The sequence below is a fragment of the Phytophthora sojae genome, assembly GCF_000149755.1.
Source record: "Phytophthora sojae unplaced genomic scaffold PHYSOscaffold_2, whole genome shotgun sequence".
Classification (NCBI taxonomy): domain Eukaryota; phylum Oomycota; class Peronosporomycetes; order Peronosporales; family Peronosporaceae; genus Phytophthora; species Phytophthora sojae.
Window position 1 is genome coordinate 2,565,827 of NW_009258116.1, and position 13,796 is coordinate 2,579,622.

The following is a 13,796-nucleotide window of genomic DNA, read 5'->3' on the forward strand; positions in this document are numbered from 1 at the left end:
AGGTATGGCCATGCAATTATACTCGACAGAGTATAAGTATTTATCTGCGCTGCATTTATAGACGTTGCTCCACTATTATCTGCAATCAAACCATGGAAACAACGTGCACCATTTCTGGGTCGTTTGCTCCTTCAAACAACGAGGCTGTAAGAAAGTCGAAGTATAAACTAAATAAAAGGTTTTCAAGCGTAGAATTTCTGAGGTGTGGTGGCCTATCATGGTGTAATAGTTGCAATATGTGTAGGTCACTACATCGCAATTCAACTTGGTCAAGGGCGCGTACAGACTTACTTCTCAATCGTCAAGGTTTCCCAACAAACCTAAAGTCAGCCACGCGGATGCATCGGTACCAGCGAGAACTCGGTGAAAGGAGGAATCACTGCTACGACACCGCTGTCCAACAATGTAGCTTACAGTACACGTGCAGCTACTGTACCGTAAAGAAATTCAATATAATGCCTCACGTTTTTAACGGACCTGAAACAGGATTTCCTCAAAACTCATAGAATAGTCAATGTAACTGTACATTTCACGAAAGTAATTTAAACCAATCACAACCTGTTTTGCTTACTCTCTGTCCTCCATTTTGCGATTCCTGCAGGCTGCAGCCATCTCTATCGCGATGGCCGCGTCCCGCCCCATGTTCGCTATGCTGTGCGCGAACAATGTCAACCGCAGCACAGAGGCCCATGACCACCTTCATGCGGCGGGGCTTCGCGTGTGTTCCTTCGGCGCCGGCAACCGCGTGCGCTTCCCTGGCCCGTCGCGGGACGACCCGCGCATCTACGAGTTCTTCACGCCCTACGAGACCATGTACCGAGAGCTCAAGGCCGAGAACGCCGAGCTGTACGCATCATGGCTACACGTGTCCATTATATGTTTTTGCTGAAGTAAAATGGCTACACACTCATTGTGACGACTGGTTGGTGCAGCTTCAAGCGCAACGGCGTGCTGTCCATGCTGGAGCGAGACATGCTGACCAAGAAGTGCCCGCAGCGGTGGCAGGACCTGAGCGTCAAGGAGCTGCAGGGTCTGGACGTGGTGCTGTGCTTCGACGACCGCATCTTCGAGATCGTGCTGGAGGACCTGCAGCTGCGAGGCGCGGCTGGAGGCCCAGGAGGACCTGGCAACGAGCCCACGACGGCCTGGAGGCCGCTGCATCTGCTGTGCCTCGACACGAAGGACACGCCCGAGCACGCTAAAGTGGGCGGCTCATTGGCGCTCGAACTGTGCCAAGCGGTGCGTTGGGCGCTTGGAGTGGACAAGACAGCTGAAGTTGAAGTGGAGACTGATACCTTTGACTGTGTATGTGACTGACGGACAGATCGACGTGCTCAACAGTCTCGACGACGGCATCGTCGATGCTATTCAGGACTTTGAGGCTCGGAGAAACGTGCATCTGCTGTACTCGCTGATGCACGTGTAGCGCGGTGGTAATGAACTCACGTGCAACGACTGCGTTATCAGGGGCGATTGGAGTTTGCTGCCCATTGCATTGCTCTATAACTTTACTTTTTCCACTTGCTGATGATAGATTGGCTGGCCTCGGCCTGCTGGCTCCAGCGACCAAAGTTGAAGCGTGGCCGAGGAGGAACCCGCGGCTGCTCTTCTGCGTGCTGGCTTTGAGACGGTTGGCTTTGTTGCTGGCTTTGCTGTTGGCTCAGTTGCTGGTTATTTTGCTGCTGACTTGGCTGCAGACCTCGGCGGTAGTCGTCCATGACATCAAAATCGTCGTCGTCGACATGCTGTTGTGATGTTGGCGCAGACCCAACCGATTGCCTTCGCTGACTCCATGGCACGTTTTGGGACGTAGGGTGTTGTCGGCGCTGACTCCACGGCAAGCTTTGAGATGGGGCGTCTTCGCGGCGCTGCTTGCGTTGGGAAGCATCGTCTTCTCCACGTTGCTGCTGGCTAGCGGACCACGACCGCTTTCCGAGTGGCACCTGTCGCTCTTCCGTCCCAGGTATATACAGGTCTTCAGCGAATTCGCCGTTGCTGTGGGCTTCTTCGTATTCATCGGCGCCCAGTGGAAAACTCCTGACAGGATCCGGTCGTTGCTGCGAGTAGCTTGGTGGCTGTGACTGAGATGGGACATCGTTTGCTGTGCTCAACTCCGGCAGCATGAGGTACTCGAGAACAAGCTTCTCCTGCAATGCGTACTCTTCCGCCGGATTGTCAGAGAAGTTGGAGTGCAAAACAGACTCCACGCCTCCCTCCAGCATATCCGAGCAGTTGTCCGTGGACTTGCTGACCTCCATGACAAACACAGCAATCACGGCGTCCATGACCGCCACTTCGGAGTGACACATCAATCGTGCGTGGGCTTGAGCGAGCCGTGTAAGACTCTCCAACAGGCGAATCGTTGTGCGTGCGGCGCTGCGACTGTCGGATGCGCGTTGCCGTTGGTAATAACGCTGAAGGATTAACATTGCTCCACGACTCAGTTGTGGCTGATACTTGTCCTTCACGTGGCAGATGTAAGCTTGAAGCTTCTGGACGCTCCACAGCGCTGAGTCGTCCTTGGAGGATCGTGCTCCTTGTTTGTCAACTGCCTCGAAAGACGACTCGCCTTCATCGCGTTCGGCCTCCTCTTTGATACTCGTGTTCGTGCCGACCGCCTGCTTTAAGATGAAAGAGGAGACGACCTGGTCCCATCGCGGATTCATGCGGTCCAGCAGCACGAGGATCAGATCAAACCGACTCAGCAATGGGCTCGCGATGCTGGTGTTCACAGACACGTCCGCTGTCGGGTCGTATCGGCCTTTCGGGTTCGTCACGGCGAAGATGGTGGTTCGTGCGTTTAGCTTGCATACCAGACCAGCCTTTGCCACGCTTAGCGTCTGCTGCTCCATGGCTTCGTGGATGGAGGTGCGGTCGTTGCTGCGGATGCTGCTAAACTCGTCGATGCAGCACACGCCACGATCTGCTAGCACCAGCGCGCCAGCCTCCAGCATCCACTCGCCGCCATCTTTCACAGCAGTACACGTGAGTCCTGCGCTCGTGGTTCCAATTCCTGTTGTGAGCACGGAGCGTGGGCTCAGCTCGGCTGTAAATCGAAGGAACTGCGACTTTCCTGTGCCGGGATCACCGATCAGGAGCATGTGCGGCTCGCCTCGAGTCTTCATCCCGGTCTCATCCACGTACGAGACGCCACCGATGACCGTAAGCGCCACCGCGAGCTTGACGATGAAAAGTCCATAGACTTTGGGGCAGATACTAGCGACGATCTCGTTGCGCCCGCGAATCGGGTCTCGCTTGTGCTTGGCCCAGAACTGCGCGAACTCGGCGCGCAGCTCCTCGGTGACGAGAACCTGCGACGTCGTCGCGTTCTTGATGCGGATGCTGTTGGCCTTGATCGTCGTCTCGAGGTCACAGCGCACACCGCGCACGCACGGCTTCCACGTGCGCATGAGGATGCCCACGACCGTCACCTGGTCTCCAGCCTTGATTGAGTCCACGAGGTCGTCCTCCAGCACCACCAAGATGGACCTGGGGATGGATCCGACTCCGAGCTTGGACGCCTGCTCCTGGATCTTGATCACCTGGTGGTCCGACACGACGCTGCTGTCTGCGCCGCCCACGGGCATGAACTGCGTCGACTTGCACGGCTTCTTGCCGCCGCTGCTCGTGTCCCCGGAGCTGTCCGACGGACACACTTTCTGCCAGTAGCAACAACACCAGCACCATCAGCACCACCACCACCAGCAGCAAAATGGCTACATATCCATCCAAAACACCGACCGGGATCTCGAGCACGTTGCCCTGCTCCGGGTCCGACTTGACGAGAAACCGGTGGCCGCAGCGCGCGTTGCAGCACTGGTACTCCCGCTCCGTCTCCTGCATCTTGATGAGCCCCGTGCGCACCACAGTGCCCGCGATCTGGATGAGCTGCTTGACGTCGTTGGACCGAATGGCGCTGATCGCCGGCTTGCGCAGCGGCGGCACCGGCGGCAGGTTCTCCACGCGCACCTTGAGCTTGCGCCGCGCCTTCAGCGGCACGGACGGCAGGCCGCCGCCCTCCAGCGGCTGCCCGGCGTTGCAGCTCACCTCCTTGGCCAGCGCGGCGTGGAACAGAGGCAGCAGCTGCTCCGGGTGGCGGAACAGCAGCGTGCCGAGCTGCGCGTTGAAGTCCAGCAGCCTCTGCGCGCACACGCGCTGGCTGAAGGCCTGCGAGCTCTGCTCCGGCGCCTCGGCCAGCGCCGCCAGGGGCGTCGACGCGTGCCGCAGACGCCGGTGCAGCTGCTGCAGGCCCGCGCGGTAGTGGCGCCGCAGGAACCGCGCAAACGCCGCCTGGTACTCGGGCGCTAGCCGCTCGAAGCGAGCGCCGGTGGCCTCGTCGTCTAGAGGCGACATTTTGCTGGTCGGAAGACAATTGCACTTGGATTTTGTATGGACTGCGAGATGGCTACACTTCAACGTTGGGCTGGTCTATTGGAGCTCTTCAGTTTAGAGCAAGTCTTTGACTTCGTCCATGAAGGCGTCGAACTCCTTGGACACGGAGCTGTTGGCATTGACTACTGGTGCGGTTGTAGGTCTTGGAGGAGGCGGAGGTGGTGCAATGCCGGCGGGACGAGGAACTGGAGCGGGAGGGGCTGGGACTGGACGACGCGGAGCTGGAACGGGAGGCGCGCTACTGATACTTGAGCTGTGGCTGGCGGGTACTTGGCGCTGCACTCGCAGTGCGACGGGCACGAGCGAGCGGAGCTGCGCGCGGCTCTCAGCTGCGCGTTCAGCAGCTTCCTCGTCCATTTCTTGCTGCTCGGGGTCAGCCTCGTCCGTCCTCGGGTATGGGGCCACGACGCTGTCCTCCTCCAGGTCGACTTCAACTTGGTCGATATCCATAGCCACTTCAGCTGTGTCTGGTGCAGGCATGGTCGGGTGAGGCGGAGGTGGGGGTGGCGGCGGCACCATTCCAGTCGATGGTGGAGCGTGTGCGGAAGGCGGCGGAGGCGGCCGCGCCGGAATCGCACCGCTGGGTAGTGGCGGTCTCGGCGGCACCTGGATCGTCCCCGGAGGCGGTGGCCCAGCCGGTAGCGGCGGGCGCTTGCCAGGCCGCCTCGCCATCGCACGAGGCTGCTGCATGGACGGAGGAGGCGGACCCCGCCCTCCCGCCCGCGGCGGGCCACGGTGTCTCTGCTGCTGCGGACGGCCACCAACTCCTCCTTGCCTCAGTGGCCCGCGGCCAGATCCCGGCGGCCCTGTCGGCGCATTGACAGGCCCAACAGGACCCGAAGGCATGTTGCGATACACCTGCGGCTTCCCTGGCGGCGGCGCACCGAACGGGTTCAACGTCGGGTGGTAGTAGATCGAGTTCTGCAACAGCAGCAACAACAACAACAGCCCCATAGTCAGCTCCAGCTCCATCAGCCTTACTTTGCACGCCAACCCCCCGTCACCTCTGGGTTCTGGAACTTCTCCTTGTTCGCCTCCGTCAGCTCCGCCATGCTCTAAAATTCCACAAACAGCAACACCAACAAGCAATAGTCAGCATCCTGGATCAAGACGCCCACAATCTCCATCAATCGCCGCTCACCATTGGCGGCGGGGGCGGCGCGTCCTTCTGCTTCTTGCGCTCCTCCTCGGCCATCTACACGACACACAGCCCAGAATGAGCCCCTAATAGCAGCGGTCCTGTAGATGTTGACGCTTCCGACCTCCTTCTGCTTCTTGACGACGGCGCGCAGCGTGTCCTCCAGCTCCTGTTTGCGCTTGCGCGTGGGGCCGTCCGTGGGGTTGATGGCCACCTGGCGCTCCAGGTTCTTGAGCTGCGCGCGCAGCTCCGCCGGGTCCATGGCGCCGAGCTTGGCCTGCTTGTCCTTCTGCCGCTCCAGCCGGTGCTTCTTCAGCTCCTTCTTCTTCTGCTCGCGCCGAAACGCCTCCATCGGGTTGAGCGACTTGGCCATGGTCACCGCCTACTGATCTGAAGAGGGAAAATGGAGCACTGACCAATGGGCACACTCGCTGTCAAGTCGACCATCGAAACCTGAAATGTCACTCTTTCTAACGTCAAACCACCACTCTACGAGACGGCCGATTATGGCATGGTAAAACAATAATGCCAATATTTTGTTAGTGATTATTTATGGCAATCGGTTGGGCTCGACCATAAATTATTTATGTCGGGAGGGCCTAGAAATAACTGTTCCTTGAAAATATTTCTCTAAATGTAGAGTCTTCCATACAAAAAACCAGTTAAGTTAAATCTAAAACTCGATAAATAATTGTTAATGATCATTGTCGACATTACATTATTTGTGCATCTAATTTGTGGGGCTGATGCCATTATTTATGAGCCAGATGGACCATCCATAAATAAAAATACCATAATCGGGAGCCTTCGACGACATACACCCGCTCCCTCGATCGGACCATACTTGAAGTAACCAACAAAGCCTAAAAGGTATTTTTTGTGAAGGCGTAGGTGGGTAGCAGCATGGAGACGACAAAGCTCATAGTTAAGTTCTGAGCTGATAAAGCTGGTATTTTCTTGATGCAAGTTTAGCGGATCCCAACACCATTTTGCAGTTGTTTGGCATTTGCTGATCAAGAATGGTGTGTATTGAGCATCGTGCTCTTTCAATAGTTATATTACAAGGTTAGCGGCGTCTTCGTTCGACACCAATTTCTGTCGAGGGTGTGTGGCTGGCCAGCTACGCACTGCCGCGACCGAGCATGAAGGCGGACTTGCAGTCGAGCGAGCAGAAGTCGGCGTACTGGCGACTGAGACTCAGCGGCGAGAACTTGCGCTGGCACATGCGGCAGACCTGCCACCCGGCGCATGCGCTGCCACCGCCGGAGCTGTCCGTCCACTGTTCGTGTTGCGCCCCGGACGGTGTGCGAGCAAAGTGGTTGCACTGGGTCGAAGACCCGACGAAGCCCCTGCTGGCGCCCGCGAGCGCAACGGGCCGCAGCGCCGTCGTCTCCATGGCCTGGCGCGATCGCCTCTTGGACCGGAGCTTCCGGAGCGATAACTTGGACGCCACCCAGCGCGTCTTCTGCTGGATCACGCTCTTGATGTCGAGGCCCATTCCTGACGCTTACTGTACTGTGCTGCGCTGTGCTGTAGAGGAGTCCTCCCTTGCTCGCTTGTTTCTTTAGCTCGAGTCAAATTCCAATGTGGCGGGAGTGCACGCACGATGGGGCTCGTCTTGGTGTCGTAGGGGCTTCGCCCGCTCCCGAGCGCATTGAAAATTGATGGTTCCATGCAAGCTCGCGCGTGTGGTTCGATCCAGAGCCCAAACTTGTGGGCCCGGCGCCCTTCAACGGCGAGCCTTGACCCAGCTGGGCCGCGGATATCCATCCACCGCCGCGACACATGCGGTTACTTGCAAGTATCTCAATCACCTCGACGTCGGAACGTCAAGCAGCTGCAGCCAGCTTACACGACGCGGAATAGTGCGTCGTCCAGCGGGGACACCTCGAACGAAAGGCAGCCATCGTAATGGCGATGATGGCGATGTCTTTGGAGGTGGCAAGGTCCTTCGACTTCAAGTCGGAATTCAGAGCCGACGGATTCTCAAGCACCCAAGGAAGCGCACAAACAGAACGCGTGCACGCACGTTTGAGCTGGGGTGGGGCTGCACCACGTTAGAGATGTTGCACACCTCAATGCTAGTGTAAGTATGGTACAATAGTCTTCACGCGCAGCCAACTGATACGTCTTCGTTCCAACCTCAGCGTGTGAGTACAGTACGTGGCTGAAGCATACAGGTATGCGTTGGTGGTGGAGTCCAATTCTTTCGAGCAACGCACTCGCCTTTGCCAACTTCGGCCCGGCCGGCCTGCTTCACTGCTTCAGTGACTGAAGCCCAGCCTGGCCGAGCACCGACTCTATTGGGCCTTCAAATCGCGGGTCGTTTTCACGAGCCCTAACTTTGGAATAGAGTCCACGTTCGAGTCAAAGTGGCCGAAATACTGGAGACTGTGGCGGTTCTGATCAGGAATCGTTTGCTCCTCTGCTACTCCGCTACAATAGTCGCGGTCTCCCATGGATGTCTTCGCCAACGCCGTGAACGTGCGCCCTCCTGCGGCCATCGTCCTGCTGGACGAGGAGCAGCAGCGAGTCCTGCGTGAAGGTCGAGACGAGCAGCAGCAGCAACAGCAGCAGCAGCAGCGGCAGCGCAGAACCCCGCCGCCATTAATTGATGACGAAGAAGACCATGAAGAGGACGCGCCTCGGCCCGACTCGGACGGCAACGCCTTGTTCGTGCCCACGACGCCCCCGATGCTGCCCATTCCCCAACATGCTCCACCACCGCAAGCACCGCCTCCACCAACGACCAACTACCTGCGCACGGACTTCACGACCGGCCGGCGTCCGGCCACCACGACCGCTGCAATGCTCAAGTCCCGCGAGGCGGGAGGAGGAATAGGAAGCGACGGCATCCGCACCAACTTCACCACCAACCGCAAGACGCCGAACCCGGTGGCCGCCTTCATCAACGGCCAAATGGCGGGTGGGGCTCAGAGCAGCCACTCAGCCACGGACTACGCGAACGTGGAGCCCACAGCCATGCCCTTCGTGTCGAGCACGGACCCGCCGGAGGAAGTGACGACCGACCCGACCAAGGGATTTCGAGGCAACGGCAGCAATCTCAAGCTCTCGGTCAGGTACATGATCATCGGCGCGGTGGCCGGTCTGGGGCTGGGCATCCTGTTCGCCCACATCGGCGTGTCCGACATCGCGGCCCAGTGGATCTCGCTGCCAGGTGACTTGTTCCTGCGAGCGGTTAACTCGCTGGTGGTGCCCTACGTCTTCTGCTCGGTGGCGGTGGCTGTAGGTGACATCGTGTTCGTGGGCAAAGTGTCGATAGTCGGGCTGCAGACGCTCAAGATCTTTGCCACGGGGTGGGTCGTCTCCACGACGCTCGGCATTGCCGTATCCTTCGTGTTCCGGCCGTTGTTCCGGCTCAAAAATCACTACGCCAGTCCGGACGCCAATGGTGTGGGCTTGACCTGTCCGAACGGCCTCATGCTCGAAATGTTGAGCAACAGCAGCATCACATGCTCGTCGAGCGCTACGGCGCTGTCGGTGGACAACGCGTTCGTGCTGGACGACGTTAACAGCGTCTTCGAGACCAACAACGACGCGGTGATCACCGACTTGACTCTGAGCAAACAACTCATCTCCACGCTCGAGTCGGTCGTGCCGGACAACATCTTCTCGTCTCTGGCAGACGGCGACCTGCTCTCTATCATCACGTTCGCCATGGTGTTGGGCTCCATCGCAGGCCGCAGCTACTTCTCCAAGACTCGACGTGTGAACTACCTGTACCTGGTGCTGCTGCAGCTTCGCAACACCTTCTTCTTGGCCATGGAGTGGGTCATCTGGGTCACGCCCGTCGCCGTTGTCTCCACCATCGCGGGGGCCTTTGCGTCCAACCAAGACGCCGTGAGCCAGCTACCTAAGGTGTACATGTTCCTCGTGGCCTGCATGACGGCCGCAGCGCTTCAGATCCTGGTCGTGTACCCGTTTGTCATCTTCCTGCTGGCGCGTTGCAACCCCTACAAGCACATGCACCACATGATTCGGTCGTATCTCTTCGCGTTCGGCTCCTCGTCGTCGCTGGCTACGGCTCCTGTCACCCTCGGCTGCGTCCAGAAGGCGCGAGTTTGCTCGCAGTCTATCGCCACCTTTGTCGTGTCAATCGGCGTCGTCACGAACATGTCGGGTTCTGGATGGTACTATCCGATCGGAGTCATCTTTCTGGCCGAGTCGTCGGGCAATGGCGACCAACTCACGTTCCTACGTCTCGTTGCGATCTTCTTCCTTAGTATCGTGGCTTGCGCGGGCACGCCCCCCGTGCCGAATGGAGGGGTGGTGGTCATGTCCACCATGTACAAAACTGTGTTCGGTGTGAGCGCGCTGCCTTCTACCTGGGCGCTGTACCTTGCCATGGACTTCTTCGCCGACCGGCTGTCGACTATTTGCAACGTAAACGACGACATCATGGCTCTAAAGGTCATTGCAGAGAATACGGACGAGACCGTGGCGGGTGATTACCTCGGCCAGCGCAGCTAGTTTATTAAGTTTTTTTTCAATAGAGAGATTTCGGGATTCTTCTCGCGGGGGGGGGGGGGGGGTCATACGTTATTCCGGGGAATCTACCGCCACCGATCGGGACCATATCCGACCGGATTTGACCACTTCTCACCTTTTTTGGACCCGAATGATTCCCCCGGTACCGAATTTGTTTTGTAGAGGGATACCCACCTATGGGATACAGGATAGTATTAGCCAATCACAATTGTGTCCTCAGATTGACAGGGCTTGACTTGTTGAGGGATACACCAGTTTCAACCCAGTAATTTTTGCACGCTTGGCCGCTCAGCGCGCGATCATTACTGCAACGGTGCGGGCGCCACCAAGTCACCCTCGCCTGTCTGGAGGTCAAGGCAGGTGGAAAACGACGCGGGCCCTGCTGCAATGAAGAAGGCTATTGTCGAGCACCTGAGACTACACTGCAATGTTTGTTTCACTGTAGATACGTTCTTTCTACAGAAAAGTATCAAGGGAGAAGAGTAGTGGAGTTAAGATGGGCTAGTCGTTTAGCTCTATAGCTGCTGGGGGTGCTTCTGTCGGCGGCAGGAACAAACGCAAAGCTTGCTCTACTGAGCTTCGATCTCAAGTTGGGGTGGTGGCGGCGAACAAGCTAATAAGCTGGGCTGTGTCGGCAGCCGCATTGGTGAGATTCGGCCTTGAGAGACTTGAGGTAGAGTGCTCGGTTTAGTAATTTTGATAAATACATCTGGGCGTCCGGTGCCGATTCGTTTTTTGAGCAAAATCGGGCGTCTGGTATTTTAGCTCCGGTAGGGTGTATCCCTCTACAAAACAAATTCGGTATTCCGTTTGAGTAGAGCAAGCACGCCCTAAAGAAGAAACGCGCTCACCCAGCACGAAGTCGAAGAGGTTGGAAGGTCTCGCGGACGGCCACCTCGAGGCCACGCTACAGCTGTCTATCCTACGGATACGACTGCCGAGAGCCCGGCGTTCTATCGCGGCGACGTCACTGTGGAGCGCTGCGTCCGGCATGAGTGGGTCTCTGTCTCTGGCTAGCGGTGCATCATCGTCCTCGTCGAGCGGATCTGTGCGTCTATCGACGGGTGCGGCGGCCGAGTAGGCAACATCAAGCTGTCCGTGGGCAGTGGCGATACGGCTAAGGGCGGCGGCGTGGGCGTGTCCAGCGGCGCGAGCAATAGCTTCACGAGCGGCAATGTGCTGATGCACACTCCGGATGGCGGCGTGGGCGCAAACAGCACGGCCGCTTCGTGGGGCCTGATCAAACTGACGACGGGCTGGGCTCGGCGGGCGACTTGCGGCAACGGCGGATCCGTCTTGCTCAGCGTGGGCACGGGCAGCAGCGGTGCTGGCGAGGCTATCTCGCTGCGGTTTGGCGACACACAGGCTGGAACAGGAGCGGCTCTTGCAGCGCAGGTGACGTGTCTGACTGCGGGGGCGAAAGTGGCCCGCCGTCTTCGGTTTGAGTGCTGACGAGCAGCAACAAGTAAACGTTGCGATGGTCGCTGCCTAGAGACAAGTGACCAACCTGATCAGGAAGAACCTCGTCATCAGATGCCGCAAGCCCGTGTCCTCCGTGTTTGAGCTGCTGCTGCCGCCCGTGCTGACGCCCTCGCTCGTGTTCATCGCCAACCTGGACTCGATCTTCGGTACCGCGGGCAACTACAGCAGCTCGTCCGAGGCGGCCACAGGCACCATTATGTACACGGGACTGGACTCGCCGGCGTACACGGACTACGGAGCGCTGAGTACCAACATGCCGACGTTCTACAGCAGCGGCCAGAGCGTGAGGCACTTCCTGCTGATCAGCTACATCAAGTTCGTGTCCACGACCACGACGGCCACGATGATCGAGAAGAACCGGAGACCTAACAGCTCGTCCACGTAGGGCTTGACGCTACCCTAGCGCTCGATGGCGAGCAACACAACGGGCATGACATTTAGCGTTCAGCGTTCTGCAAGGGCTGCGCTGCGTTCGAGATTGCTAAGGACACCAAGCTGTGGATGAAATGCCAGCTCATGAATGCGAGATTGGTTCAGCTCGCAAGAAGAACAGAATGTATGTTTGATGGATTGAACATGTGCGATGTAATGATCTTATCTAAATCGATCCTACCTGACTGTCTTGGTTGCTCTGTCGTTTTGTGCAGTAAAGACGCAGTGCTCGAGTCAATGGCAGACCTTCCAGTGCTCGTTCTCGCTGAAAGCGGACGAGCTGTCGGACGAGTTGAGTTTGTCCGGCTCCGTGGACCGCGAGCTGCCGGTCTTCTAGTACTTGCCGCGCAGCTGCGGGGTCATCTTCTGCGTGAGTTCGACCTCCTTGTTGATCGCGTCGCAGGCGCATCAGTGCTCCGAGCTCCTGGCTGGTCCTCAGCAGGTCCGCCAACTGCTTCTTCAACTTGGCGTTCTCCTCTCGCATGCGCGCGAACTCGTTGTTTTGCTCAGCTTTCTCCATCTTGAACTTGGAGAACTCCTCGCGCACGCGGTTGATCTCTCTCTCCTTCTCGATCTTCTCGATGCACAGTTTGGAGAAGATCTGACGAGCCAAGCGGCCACGCTAGATGCGGATAGCTGCTGCCTCCGCCTCCTGTCTGCCCTCCTCCTTCATCACGGCGAACTGCTTCCGCTCCTGGTTTTTCGCTCCTCCTTGCCCAGGTCCTTGTAGCCGTGCTCTGCGCTGCACTGCTCCACCTGCCGGCGCTCAGGCTGCGCCCCTTCGTCACGTCAAAGTGCTTCAGCACCGCCTCGGTGTCTCCTGCTCATAGCGAACGTCTGTCACGGCTTGAACTCCCTTTGAACGACTTTGTACTCAATTCTAAACTGACTTATAAACTTATAAACAAACATGCGGCGGAGTGTCGGAGTTCGGAGCTCGGTGTCGGATATGTCGGGGCCTGTCGGCCCCAACATATCGTATGAACCCTCCTCGCCCTTGCATTGCCCTCAAAGCCGTTTTTCAGTCATAATGGCGCCCTCACATTTTGTTCAATGAGTTTTGATTTGCATACGTTTCCAGAGGTGTCTTCTCTGTAAATTTGCAAGGAATCGAGTCGTCGACTCGATTCCTTACATGGATTTGGTGAAATCTGGGGAAAATCACAGCGAGGTGGGCGCAAAAGGTTCACACCAGGCGCGAACTTAGCTTAATGTAAGGGTAAGGAATGGCTCCGAAATCTCTCTAATATTGTCGAGAGCTTCTGTAGTAGTGGTATTATGTTTTCGTCGTACTGGTCATGCTTGAGGGGTTAAAACTCCATACACAGTGTCCGGGCCATCCACATGCTACACCTTTTCTCGGTCTACCTGAGCTAATAAGACAAGCAAAGCTGTGGCTGGACGAGTGCTGTACATACACGCTCAGCACGCTACGCACCATGGTCATGAGCGAGTTTAATGTGCTTCTCTCTGAGGCCACGATTCGCGCCACCTCGTGGGCATGTTCCTTACGGCCAAGCAGGTAAAATGTGTGAGCTCAAGAGTATTTTTTAACGTTACGGTTCTAATCACACGTGCTACTTTTATTGTACGACAGACTCGTGTCGAGCCCACCACGTGCAATAGTGAGGTGCACAAGGAGAAGAGGAAGGCTTTTGCCGAAGCTCTTGTCCGCTACAACGATGATGGCGACCTCGTGGTCTATTTCGACGAAATAAATTTCAATTTGTACACGAAGCGCACGCGCGGACGTGCTAAGAAGGGGAAGCGGGCTGTCGAGAAGCTGCCGCCTTCGAAAGGAGGTAACCTGCAGATCCAGTGTGCAGTGTCCTCTGTGTCCGGC

General features: G+C 57.5%; 6 protein-coding genes across 6 annotated transcripts; 3 read left to right on the forward strand and 3 right to left on the reverse strand.

Moving 5' to 3' along the window:
* Positions 1–597: 597 nt before the first annotated feature.
* Positions 598–1,239, forward strand: PHYSODRAFT_353833 (hypothetical protein; the record flags this gene model as incomplete). Its single annotated transcript, XM_009520519.1, has 2 exons — positions 598–846; positions 933–1,239. Coding segments are annotated over exons 1-2 (531 nt in total), but the record flags the coding sequence as incomplete, so codon positions are not given.
* A 269-nt stretch (positions 1,240–1,508) lies between these two features.
* PHYSODRAFT_295880 (hypothetical protein) lies at positions 1,509–4,353 on the reverse strand (the record flags this gene model as incomplete). The annotated part of the gene is made up of 2 exons (XM_009520520.1): positions 1,509–3,659; positions 3,742–4,353. 2 exons carry the CDS (start codon positions 4,351–4,353, stop codon positions 1,509–1,511), a joined length of 2,763 nt encoding a protein of 920 aa, XP_009518815.1.
* A 2,297-nt stretch (positions 4,354–6,650) lies between these two features.
* Positions 6,651–7,028, reverse strand: PHYSODRAFT_324724 (hypothetical protein; the record flags this gene model as incomplete). Its single annotated transcript, XM_009520521.1, has 1 exon — positions 6,651–7,028. The coding sequence occupies one exon, from the start codon at positions 7,026–7,028 to the stop codon at positions 6,651–6,653; it is 378 nt and encodes a 125-aa protein (XP_009518816.1).
* A 1,196-nt stretch (positions 7,029–8,224) lies between these two features.
* PHYSODRAFT_478302 (hypothetical protein) lies at positions 8,225–10,021 on the forward strand (the record flags this gene model as incomplete). The annotated part of the gene is made up of 1 exon (XM_009520522.1): positions 8,225–10,021. One exon carries the CDS (start codon positions 8,225–8,227, stop codon positions 10,019–10,021), a length of 1,797 nt encoding a protein of 598 aa, XP_009518817.1.
* Positions 10,022–11,201: 1,180 nt separating this feature from the next.
* Positions 11,202–11,421, reverse strand: PHYSODRAFT_484533 (hypothetical protein; the record flags this gene model as incomplete). The annotated part of the gene is made up of 2 exons (XM_009520523.1): positions 11,202–11,264; positions 11,290–11,421. Coding segments are annotated over 2 exons (195 nt in total), but the record flags the coding sequence as incomplete, so codon positions are not given.
* Positions 11,422–12,300: 879 nt separating this feature from the next.
* On the forward strand, positions 12,301–12,922 carry PHYSODRAFT_284746 (hypothetical protein). The gene has a single exon (XM_009520524.1). The coding sequence runs from the start codon at positions 12,580–12,582 to the stop codon at positions 12,781–12,783; it is 204 nt and encodes a 67-aa protein (XP_009518819.1). The 5' UTR covers positions 12,301–12,579; the 3' UTR covers positions 12,784–12,922.
* The last annotated feature ends 874 nt before the right edge of the window (positions 12,923–13,796 follow it).

Coding starts and splice junctions, on each gene's coding strand:
- PHYSODRAFT_284746 (XM_009520524.1), top strand. CDS start 12,580: ATGCGGATAGCTGCTGCCTCCGCCTCCTGTCTGCCCTCCTCCTTCATC.